The 12963-nt window shown below is 37.1% G+C and overlaps 1 protein-coding gene across 1 annotated transcript in view; it reads right to left on the bottom strand.

Moving 5' to 3' along the window:
- The window catches only part of LOC103600452 (von Willebrand factor A domain-containing protein 8), a gene marked incomplete at its 5' end in the record, with an annotated part of 202468 nt that extends 189741 nt beyond the window's left edge, over positions 1–12727 (bottom strand). Inside the window, one exon of the mRNA XM_008584728.1 lies at positions 12651–12727. Within this exon, the coding sequence (XP_008582950.1) occupies positions 12651–12727 (77 nt within the window). The remainder of the gene's footprint in view (positions 1–12650) is intronic.
- Between the last annotated feature and the right edge of the window lie 236 nt (positions 12728–12963).

Below are 12963 nucleotides of genomic sequence, written 5' to 3'. Positions count from 1 at the left end.
ACCAACCTCTATAACCCACAAATTAGAAGCCAGAATAATGTAACTATTTAGTAGATGCACTGAAAGAAAAGACACCACTGAAGCAGTGTCAGCCTGGAAGGAACATCACGTCTTTACTTTATTAATTTGGTTAATATTTTTATGAAATCACTTGAGTGATCGAAGAGAAACAAGGCTATTGAATTTACTGATGACACACCTTAGATGAGGTGCGATTGAGAGTCAAAGTAAGTTTTATAATTTGGAGAAGTGGTCAAGAAAATAGAAAATGGAATTTAACAAGAATATTACTATTGACAAAGGTGGAAAAATATGAGATAATTGGCCCATAGAAAATAATACAGAAAAAGACTTTGGGATCAAGTTGAGCAACAATAAGGAATATAATGCTAGAATTTTAAAAATCAAGCTATTATACATAGACTGAATGAAATATAGAATGTAAAAACTGGTTGACCAACAGTCCTACCACATGGATAATACTTTAGTGATCCACTTACTGAAGTCCTATTCTCACTAAATTACTATTTGATTCAGCCCAACAGTCAAGCAGCAGCATAGTTCAGTAGTTAGCATATAGGGTTGAAGCCAAAATTTAAAAAGCCGGCAGTGTGACTTTGGCTAAGTTGTTTGACCTCTCTGTGCCTCAGTGATCTCCTGTGCAAAACAGACATAGTAATGTTACCTATCTCTTAGAGCTGTAGTGGGCAGTAACTAGTTACAATTGGAGAACAGACTAGAACAGTGCCCAGCACATAATAGCTGCTATGTAAATGTTTGTGAAATAAAGAAGCAAAAATGATACAGGAATTTAAATGGATTTGGAGATCATCCAGAGAAGAGTAAAAAATTACTACAAACTTAAAGATCTACATGGAAAAGTTAGAGGCACTGGCATAATTCATTTAGTAAAAAAGAGGCAGCAGAAGGCATTCTTGGTGGAAAAACTACTGTCCAACTGCTGCTAAACATGTTTTTAAAACAGCTTTTTAAATTCATAATGGGGAAGAAGAGACAGAAGGAGCACTCAGAAGCTTTGTGTAGCAGCTGACATTTGACATGTCTCCAGTTCTCTATTGCTCTTATCAGCGCTCAGAACGTCGTGATGGCTCATTAATAATTTTTTCCATGAGACTTCAGAAAAACTTTCACTTTTTCTATTCTCTGCCAATATTGTCTGCCCTCTGGGACTTTGTGAATTTCAAAATTTATACTGTCACATTCAGTTTTCTTCAGCCTGAGGAAAGCCTCGTATGCTGAATTATGCTGTGTGTTGTAAAGCATGTCATCATTCACTCTAGGATATTTGATGTTAAGAGGGCCAATAGTATAGTTTTACACTTAATTTGCTAATTGTTTTACTTCACTTGGTTTCACAAAGATAAAAAATACAAAAATATGAGACAGGAAAGGCATGTGTTTTAAAAATAATCACCCACAATGCAGAATTTTTTAAGTACCTCAGCTGGTTGGAGGACTTACATAACATAGTCACAGGTCCAATATATACATAGATAAGGGACCTTACTCAATTCTAAAACAACCATCATTACCTCTAGGTAGGGATGGCTGATCACTGTGGAGCTTGAGCTGGAAGGCCCAAAGAAAATTAGCACATTATCAAGTCACTGCAACATATACTTATTGGCATCCACTGTGAACTGAGAGTCATACAAAGTCCCTAGCTCATGACTAATGGACCGTAAATAAGGGAGTTACTCTTAAGTTACTCTTTTCTCCTCATCTTCCACATAGTTATTAAGGGTATTAAAATTAGCCATTTATTTATTTATTTATCTTTAATTTTTATTGAATCGAAATTGATTATACATATTTTTGGGGTTCAACATTGAGATATGTTGATAAAACCAATATTACTAGCATATATATTGTTATTAATTGTAATTATTCTTTATGCCTCTTGTCCAATCCCTCCTCATCACCCTTTCCCTCCCCCTCCCCCCTCTAATCACCCTAGATTTCTTCTCTCCTTCTGAAAGAATAATGGTTACTCTGTTAATTTGTTGCCCAAATGATCTGTCCAATGCTGAGAAGCGTGATCAGGTCCACCAATACTATCATAGAGCAGATGCCTCTTTGGTCACTCTGACATGCGCTCGGTGGAGAAAGACATCCTCTTCTTTTCTTTGTCTCTGCTGGTGACTCTCCTTGTGTCAACTCACTCCAGTGGCTGGCGGACATCTGTGTGGTGGTTGCGGCGTCTATCCGCCTTTGCGGCAGCCATGGTTATCATGGTGGCTGTGGTGGGCCACCCACACGGAGGAGATGTTTTTGGCATGCTCCTTGGTGCTGGCAGTGTGCCTGGTTGTGGAGAGTGTCCGATCCCAGGCTCCATGCCCTGGGTCCCTGAGTGGGTGGGTCCCAAGGCACTGGCATGATTTGACTGGTTGTGGGAGGGGGGTCCAGTCCCCTTTTCCATGCCCCAGGTCCCTGGGTGGGCTCCAAGGCACTGGAACGATTTGCCTGGTTGTGGGAGGGGGGTCCGGTCCCCTACTCCACAGTTCAGGTCCCTGGGTGGGCCCCAAGGTGCTGATGTGGTGTGCCTGGTTGTGGGAGGGGGGTCTGGTCCCCTTCTCCATTCCTTGGGTCCCTGGGAAGGCCCCGAATCATTGGCATGGCGTGCCTGGTTCTGGGAGGGAAGGGGGTCTGGTCCCCTTTTCCATGCCTCAGGCCCCCTAGCGGGGCCCTAAGGCACTGTCACAGTATGCCTGGTTGTGGGAAGGGGGTCCGGTCCCTGGCTGCTAGCCCCGGGTCCCCGGGCAGGCCAGGAGGCGTCGGTGGTGTGCCTGGATGTGGGAGTGGTGTCCGGTCCCGGGCTCCAATCCTTTGCTACCTGGGAGGGGCCCTGAGGTGCTGGCTGTGTGAGTAATTGTGGGTGGGGGTCCTGCCCCTGGCTCCATCCCTTATGTCCCCTGGTGGGTCCCAAGGCATTGGTGGTGTGCCTGGACCAAAACTAATTTTTTGTCCTTTGCTTACTTCTAACACAGGAGAACTTCCTGTGGGAACCAGTACTTGAGCTGTGTGGTTGAGCCAAATTGCTGCTTTGCTGCTGTTTCCCTAGGGAAGACTTTTTGTGCAGCTCAGGGTTTAATGGTTGACCTTATAGGTACTTCCATCTCTCCAGATACTCGGTGCACCTGGGTTGTGTAGAAACTCTGATCTGGGCCTGAGTTTTTTCATCAAAAAGCACCCCATGCAATTCTGCATTCCCGACCAGTCTCCTCTGAGTGGTCCTGCGCTGATTGGGGGCAGGATTAGCTGTCCTTGCTGTGTCACAGTGTTCTCCCAGTGGGCCTGTCTCCCCCACCACCTGTGCTCCAAACACTTCCGATGGGATGGGCCCTGCACCAGTCCCTTGCATTGACTCACCAGCCTCTGAATGGCTCTCCTTTTTCAGCTATTCTGGCTCCTCACTCCAGTGTGGGTCCACGGGAACCATAATAGTGGTCTTGCTGTCCTGGGGGCCACCAAAGTCCTTTCGTCCCCTGCCATGTCCAAGTAACTCCATCTAAAGGGCACAGCTGCAGCTTCTGTCAGCTCCTGCTCCATGCACTCCAGCATTAAAGCGGCCGCAGCCCAAAATGCTGAGAGCAGTTTTTTCTCTTGTCGTGGTTTCTCCCGCCTTCATGAGTTCCATAGGTCTCTCCTCCTCTTCACCTGAGCTCCAGCAGCCCCAGCTTGGCTGATGTTACATTTTTATAGTTGTAAATTCATCGATTTGTGGGAGAAAGTGATGCTGGGGACTGTTTATTCTGCCATCTTGACTGGAACCTAAAATTAGCCATTTAAACCTATTTCAAAATGTCCCTTCATTCCATTCTCATTACCAATTTGTGTGTTCAGCCCTGGCAATTTTATCTTGATTACTGAAATCACCCCCTAAAGTTCTTGGTGATTCAAATCTCATATGACTCTGATGTACCCACAGACTAAGGTCATAATAGTCTTTATTGCTTTAACTATATCACATTGTATTCGAGATAAAATCCAGCCTCAGCAGGGTCTACGAAGCCCCTGTAAGGCCCACATCTTCCTCTTGCCATTGATTCTTGCATCTATACAAATATATTCCAAGCCACACCAAGCTGTTTCTCACTTTCTGGTTTTCATATGACCATAATGCTCCTATCTGTTTTCCACTTAGAAAACTCCTACTTATCTCTTAAGTCTTACTTTAAGTGCTACCTCCTCCCGCACCTTCCACCACATCATAGACATGTATACTTAGAGAATTGAGTACTCTCCTCAAGGCTCCTGTAGCACCTGCACATGTCTCTTTCATAGTTTATACATAATAAATGTATTATAAATGCCAATGTATTCTCACTCACTGAGAAGCAAGCAAGCAAGCACTTCTATGTCAAGATAAACATCATCACCTAGGGCCGGCCCGGTGGCGCACTGCTACGGTGCGCCACTTGGGAAGCGCGGCGGCGCTCCCGCCGAGGGTTCGGATCCCACATACAGACCGGCCGCTCACTGGCTGAGCAAGGTGCGGGAGCAACACCGAGGGTTGCGATCCTGTTGCTGGTCCCGGTCCGGTACGGGCGCAACACTGAGGGTTGCAATCCGATGCCGGTCACGAAAAAGGACAAAAAGGAAAAAAAAAAAAAATCATCACCTATACATCATTGGTGTCTAAAACAGACACTGGCAAACAAAAGGAATTTGATAAAAATACATATTAGATAAATGAATTAACACATAATGAATAAACCAGACTCCTGCCCTCGAAAGTACCCTATTTAGTTGGGGAGGCATGACTGGGGAATGGGGAGGGGCAGAAATAAAGATATAGAAATTACTATGCAAATCAGAGGTAGATAAGTAGGGAATATGGCAAGAAACTAATATTTATTAGTTTGCCTAAATGTTTAGGTGCCCAAAAGTGCCAGATACTGTAGTTGGTCCACTGCATACATTCTCTCATTTAATCTTCACAATCACCCTCCATGGTATTTTTATTTCAATTTGATAGATAAGGAAATTAGTACTCAAGGAGTTCAAGGGCACACAAAAGTTAGTGGTGAGGAGAAGATTTGATCTTTAAAACCATGCTCTTTCTAGCACAATGGTACATATTCAATCCTATGGAGTTTCAGAGGAGGGAACAATTACACTCAGAATGAAAAATAAGGAAAGGTTCCATATAGAAGCAACAATGGACTAAACCTTGAATGATTGAGGAAGAAATAGGGTGCATTTTAGATGGAGGAATAAAGACAGGCTTGAATACAAGTTCAAAACTTGTGAGTAGGACACAGAATGATCCAGTCTAGAGTAAGTTGAGCACATGTGAGGAAAATCCCACTGGAAGAGAAATTTAATCCTACATGGGAGAACTGGGAATTCTATATTTTCAATGGGTACCATTATTAGAAAAATAACCAAGAGCATCGGTTTTGCTAATGATTGGACCTGTACCATCATCTTCATAGATGAAGTGTAGCAGATAAAAAAAAAAAATTCATAAGTATTTTGACATCCTAAGATAATTCTGATTTTAATACAGGCATGTATTTTTATCCAAGGAGGAAATGTAGCTACAGAAGTTAATATACTCAAGTGTTTTCTTTAATGTCAAATTATCGTAACATTGAAATACATGCACTTCACAAATGTGAGCTATATAGTCTCTTCTGTTTGCATGTATACCATCAAAAGTAATTACATCTATTAATCTTTTAAATTGCCTAACTCATACTCTTAAGACAACATCTTGATTTTAACTAAACACATGAATTGCCTTGCTTGCTCATTTTATTAAATCTGACCACCAAAACATAAAATGACCACACTTAAAAGTACACTGGTTCTGTTTTATTTATATATGTTTGGTGACAATTTTACTTACCAAGATTATGTTTTGAATGGCTCTTATAACTAATTTCATTTGAGTGACATTCATATACTAAATTGAATGTGACTGATTATTTAGATAACATCATAAAGCCATTAAAAGAAATCTAAAATAAACAAAGTAAAGACCTTAAGTAGATCATCCATAAATCAGAGAAGTCCTAGACATTTTTTAGGCTACTATTTTTAGGTCTTTTAAACATATGTTTCTCTTAAAGCAATTTTTATGAGCTTAAATTTTTATGGCAAATGTAGCCTTGAAGCTGTACATAATAAAGAGAAAATTCCCCACATTGAAATTAGTGGGAATGTCTACCTAATTAGTGAAAAATCTTTAATATTATATATTTTAGACAGAAATGGAGCATTTTTATTTATGATTTTACATTACAAAGTAAATATCCAATATTGTCAAATAGAGATATCTATGGCCCCATTAAAGTAAGTATTTTATTTGTAATACTATTATCAGTCAATAATATAGCAATGGGTGCTATAAAAATTATAAATTTTTGGCTTTGAAATTATTACATTTTGAATTTAGAACTTTTTTTTTTGATATCATATCTACACATTTATCTAGCCAATTTCAGAATTACTACAGAATATAAATTAGCAGCATGCAATTCTTTATGGACCATTTGTTACTTTACAACAAAAGGTTGATATTAAAGACATTACAGGCCGGAAATAAGGCATGGTATCTCTAATTCTCTAAACTTTTAAAAGCACATTGAACACCGTCTTCTTCTTGCCTAGTCAAAGAAATTCAAATATAGAGCAAAAAAAGTTATTATAAATGACCCTATCTGCTCTTCTTACTCAGAGATGAAAAAACTGAGACACAAAGAGACTCAAAAACAGACTCAAATGCACATATTATAAATTAAAGGTTAAAAATCAATGATGTGAGCATTCCTATCAAAAGGTTTAAGAAAGAACAGCACATAAAATCCATTGGAAACAAAAGGAAAGGTATAATGAAGATAAAATCAGAAATTATTGAAATAGAAAAAAAACATACCAAAGAGAGGTTTAACAATGACAAAAGTTGGTTTTTTGAACAGACCAATAATATTGATAACCCCTGAGCAAAACTGATGGAGAAGGCAAATAGCTACTACCAGGAATTAGAATGGGGATATCATTACTGAGTCTGAGAACATTAAAGTATCATAAGATGATATTCTAAACAACTTTATGCCAATAATTAGAAGACAGAAAAGCAACATTTATCAAAACTTCTCACAGCTAAGGTAATAAATCAATAGGCAAAAGTCCTATTTAGATTATGGTGGTGACATATATCCAAGAATAACTACTAAATACCTGTTATATTTCTTTGCCTCCTTTTTGCTAATTGTGTTAAGTAACCTCCATTATCTAAAATCAGAATTGACTGAGGCTGCTCGGCCTAATTTATCTCTCTCAAAAAATATTTTGTTGTTGAAAATAAAGGAATGCACCATGATATGAAGGAACTCTCAAAAAAGTGTCTTCCTTCTTTCTAGGGTATTATTTTGAGAACTAATTTTAACTTTTGAAGCCACTCTTAAGAAAAAAATTGGTTTTCTGCTTGATTATTTCAAAATATTAAGTTTAAATTCAGTGCTTTTGCCCTAAATTGACAGAATAAACTTAAGTGACATCTGTACAGACTCTTCAAAAAGTTCACGAAAGGATTCATACTATCTTTTAATTCCATTTTTCCATGAACTTCTTGAAGTACCCTTGTATGTACATTTCCCATGATATGAAGGGACTCTAATATAAAGTGATTTCCTCCTTTCTGCTGCATAAATTTGAAAGCTGATTTCAACTTCTGAAGCCATCCTTAAGAAAAAATTGGTTTCCTGCTGAATTATTTTAAAATATTAAATTTAAATTAATTTGGTTTTGCTCTGAATTGATAGTATACACTTAAGTGGCAACTGTACACACATTCATTAAAAATTTCAAGTAATTGCATATCTTTAAGGGAACCCCACTAAAGAGTAGAAGCTAAACATGATGCAACCAAAATAAAACAGCACAAATTCTCCTAAAAATGAACTGCAATGTTCATTTTATTATCCTTAAAATATAAAATATTAGTCTTGTTATGTGCCTTGTAGCTCAAAAGTTGGAACTGTGATATATTACAAGTAAAAATTATTCAGATGAGAACTAGAAAACTAGTTAAAAACTCTGATTCTTTCATTATTTTTCCCAAACCTCATCTACGTGAGAAGAAAAACTAGTTGAAAACTTAAAGGAGAGAGGAAAAAAATGAGTTAGAGTGCTTCAGATTCAGCAGAACATGAAAGATTGAAATAATGACAAATAAGAACAGTATTACAGGTAGGATTATGTTTATTATTTTTTCCTATATATCCTATAATATACAGCCCTGTAGTTTTGACATGGTAAATGTTTTATTCAGCAGAACATGAAAGATTGAAATAATGACAAATAAGAACAGTATTACAGGTAGGATTATAATTATTATTTTTTCCTATATATCCTATAATATACAGCCCTGTAGTTTTGACATGGTAAATGTTTTAAAAAAAAAGTGATTTGAAATTTCTGGGTTTATATAAGGCCTCATGAATACAAAGAACTATGAGAAGGTGTAAGATAGGGTGGTAAAAAATGGATGAAGTTGGATGGAAAACCCATATTCTTAAAGCACTAGAAAGGCTAGTAATTTTCAGAAAATATGTTGTTGACCTATAGAAGTTCGGGAAATGAGGTGATGGTTGATAGGGAGATAGAGGGATAGGGGTTGGGAAAAAGATATATGAGAAATTGGGAGTGGGAATGTGGGGGGCAAGTAATATGAGAAGAGTATTTTCTATGGAGCAGATTCTTCAAATTTAATGCCTAACATATTGAGAAGAACTATATTCAGCTTGGTTAATTCATGGTTATAGCTTCCTAATTAGCATTCCCTGAGAGTAACTGGCAGATTGGTTTGTTACTATAAAACAGGAATGATGGTAGCCAAAAATCAGGATTAAAAATTTATTGTAAACATCAAATATGAACTATCTTTCACTTCCAAATAATGTAGAATGAACTATACCATATAGCAGTAATACTGAGGAAAGGCAGGTGAGTGCTGAGGTACATGAAGATCAGGGGAAGGATTTACTATGACAGGAACTCAATACCGTAAGGGTATGAAACAGATTACCATCAGTTTCATTTCAAACAGTCATCGGCAAGTTAATAAAAAGTGTGTGTCTGTTCACCTTGTTATACAATATTAATATCAGCAAATTAAAAATTTGTGCATATAGCCAAGACATGAAACCAACCTAAATATCCATCAATGGATGATTGGATAAGGAAACTGTGCTATATATGCAACATGGAATACTACTTTGCCATAAAAAAGAATGAAATACTCCTATTTGCAACAACATGGATGAGCCTGGAGAAACCCATCTTGAGTGAAATAAGCAAAGCACAGAAGGATAAATACGGCATGTACTCACTCATAAGTGGGAGCTAAGAGAGAAAGGAAGGAAGGAAAGAAAGAGCACAGTGGTGTGTTGGACTTGCAGAGGGAGAGAACACACTTTGGGATACAAAGTGGAGTGGGGGGGGAAGGGGGAAGGGGAGGGAGGTTGGGGATAATTGGGTGGGGGAAATGGGGTACAAATGCAATTTGTGGTTATGGTCATGCTGCCCGTATGGATCTGGCCTTCACATCTTGGGCAGGAGGGGTGACAATCAGCTTTGTATCTCATGAATATTCATAACCAATAAAAAAATAGTGCATATTTTGTTAAATTTATTCCTAAGTATTTCATCTTTATACTATTGTAAATAGTATTTTTAAAATTTTATTTTCCCAATATCCATTGCTAGTATATAGGAATATAATGCATTTTTGTATATTTTCCTTGTATCCTGTGACCTTGCTCAATTCAGAACTAAAATTATTAGTTCTAGCACATTTTTTGTAGATTTCTTAAGATTTTCTATACACACAAATCACATAATCATGTCATCTATAAATAACATGTATGCCATTTATTACTTTTTCTTGCTTTATTGCACTAGCCAGTACCTCCAGCATAATGTGAGTAGTGAATATCTTTGCCTTTATCCCAATTACAGGAAGAAAGCTTTAGTTTTTCACCAATTAAATATAAAGTTAGCTTTAGGTTTTCCATAGATGCTTTCTATTATTCTTTGCTTATGTAACATTTTATCATGAATGGGTGCTGAATTTTGTCAAAAGTTTTTTTTTTTTTTTTTTGCAGCAATGTAGAGGACCATATGGTTTTTCCTTTATTCTATAAATGGAGTGAATTACATTATTTGAATTTCAAATGTTAAATTAACCTTGTAAACCTAGGATAAAACACACTTTGTTATGACATATTATCTTTTTTATATATTAATGGATGTGATCTGTTAATACTTGTTAAAAATTTCTGCATCTACTGAACGTAATCTTTTTGCATTATGCATGTCTGCTGATGAAAAATGCTTTCAGCTTTTGTTTTTCTGAAAATGTCTTTATTTTGCCTTTACTTTTGAAGAGTATTTGGCAAATATTCCATACTGAATTTTTTTTTCTTTCACCACTTTAAAAAAGCAAACATTTCATTGCATTGTGGTTTCTATTTATTTCTTATTAGAAGTCAGTAGTCATTTTTATCATTCTTACCTTATATGTAACATGACTTTTTTCCCTCTGTTAGTTTTAAAGAGTTTCTTTTGGTTTTCAGCAATTTGATTATGATGTGCCATGTTGTGGTTTTCTGTTTGTTGTGCTTCAGGTTCTTTAAACTTCCTAAATTAGTGACTTTATCCTTCTCATCAAATTTGGGAATTTTCCCACCATTATCTCTTCAAATATTGTTCTGTCCCATTTTTTCTTCTCTTCTTTGAGACTCCAATTGCTTGAATGTAAAACTGCTTTTTAGAGTTGCTATTTCTGTGCTGAGAATTCCTAATTATTCCTTTATTATATTCATTTTTTTTCCCTGTAAATGCTTGAATATAAATATGGCAACTGTTTTATAGTCCTTGTCTGCTAATTCCATCATCTGTCACTTTTTAGTCTATTTCCATTGACTAATTTTCCTGCTTCTTTGTATGCCTAGTAATTGTCTATTGAATGATTGACATAATAAATTCTATATTGTTGAGTGTTTGGATTTTGCCATCTTCCTCAGTTGAGTGTTAAGTTTTGTCCCGGTAAGCAGTCAATTACTTTTGAATCACCTTGACCTTTTCAAGGCATTCCTCCCTGTCTCCCCAGACATCCATTCTTTATCATTTTTAAAGATATTTTGTATAATAAAGAACTTCCAAAATAATGTCCAATAGCAAGCATCCTGGTTTTTTCAACAAGGCTTATTTTAAAAAATTTTAAGGGTGTGTATAAAGTAGCCTTTACTTCAGGGATAGATTAGTCCTACTTCTAAAGAAAAAACTTTATAGGATATCTTCTGAAAACTGGGGGGCTTAATAAAGGCTTCCAGGGCCGGCCCGGTGGCGCACTGCTACAGTGCGCCGCTTGGGAAGCGCGGCGGTGCTCCCGCCCGAGGGTTCGGATCCCACATACAGACCGGTTCCCGCTCACTGGCTGAGCGAGGCGCGGGAGCAACGCCGAGGGTTGCAATCCCGTTGCCAGTCCCCGGTCCGGTACGGGGGCAACACTGAGGGTTGCGATCTGTTGCCGGACACGGAAAAAGACAAAAAAAATAAATAAATAAAAAAAATAAAGGCTTCCAACCATGTAGAAGCTCTGGCAGTTGTTCAGCTCACAGATTGCTGGTAGTTGTTCTTTTCCTCATGTTTGTGAATTTTTTCCAGTTTTATACTTCTTTACTGTGATAGGGCTAATAAGAAACTCTTATTCTGTCACAGACAGAGGTATAAATCCCAAGAGGGAGTTTTTGACCACATCTTAGCTTTCCTTTGACCTATTAACTCTGCCCTCTGTTCTTCTACAATTCTCGCTCAAGAACTCATAATCATTTAGTGAAAGGACCCAAACCAGAAACTAATTCTTGTAACTCAATCCAATGCTCTTTTTACTATACAGTATTGTTTATCTCCTGGGACTGAAACAATAACAATCTAAACTACTTTTAAGTTGTTCACTATTTGATATATTTCTCAATTTCTCTCTCTCCCTCTTGTTTTTTGTTTATTATTTTGTTTTTGGTGGCTTGGTTGCTTATATTTTATTTTTAAAAATTTGAAACAGGTTCACTGATAAAGTTAAAAATGATCCATATTAAGAAAAATCTATTTGATTACAAGTATCCCTGAGAATCAGCATTCTGACCACACAAAACTAAATAATCCACAAAGTGTTTTTAAGGGAGACAAAACAACAACTAAAAATACACTTCTTCCATACTTCTGAGTTCCTCCTATCATACCTGAGATCCACATAGTTTATTATTTCTCCTTGTAAGCTATTTTAGCTTCTCATTAGAGAAATGAGCTTAGACTCTACATATTTTTCTTCTAACTTAAGAGTCTTTATGCTGATGAGATCTGTTCCTAGAATATAATGTTCATCACTCTCTGTCCACAAAATATCTATTAATTCATGTTTATAAAGCATTAGTCACTTCAAAAATAAATTTTGCATGGTTTTATTACCTTTTAAGGCAAGGAGAGATAAGAGCAGGAGGAACAGAAATGAAACTGGTTTACAAAATGGGCCTTTAAAAAAGTATTTTTAAATTATACTAGGAGAAAAATAAATGATTAAATCAAATTTTAAGAGGTTGTAGGTCTAATACTTTTACCTGTGTAGCTGGATATACTCTCGGGGTCTGTTGAGCAGGTGAAGGAATCTGTCAACAATCTTGTTTTTTCCTACACCCTGTAATTACACAGATAGCATTAAACAAAAAGAGGCTTTTGTTTGAAGCTAAGTTTATGCCAAACCAGAAGAATTTTTACCAAAATCTACTTTCTCAAAGTTGTAATGTTTTATTGTTAATGAAATCCAATCTGGCAAACATATACAGTCTATCACCTATGACATAAATTTTTTTTTCCTTTTTGTCTTTTTTCGTGACCGGTAACGGGATCACAACCCTCAGTGTCGCGCCCGCA

Source organism: Galeopterus variegatus, unplaced genomic scaffold, assembly GCF_000696425.1.
Source record: "Galeopterus variegatus unplaced genomic scaffold, G_variegatus-3.0.2 Scaffold3350, whole genome shotgun sequence".
NCBI classification, from domain to species: domain Eukaryota; kingdom Metazoa; phylum Chordata; class Mammalia; order Dermoptera; family Cynocephalidae; genus Galeopterus; species Galeopterus variegatus.
The sequence above is the reverse complement of the archived record's forward strand: the minus strand, read 5'-3'. Positions and strand labels throughout refer to the sequence as shown.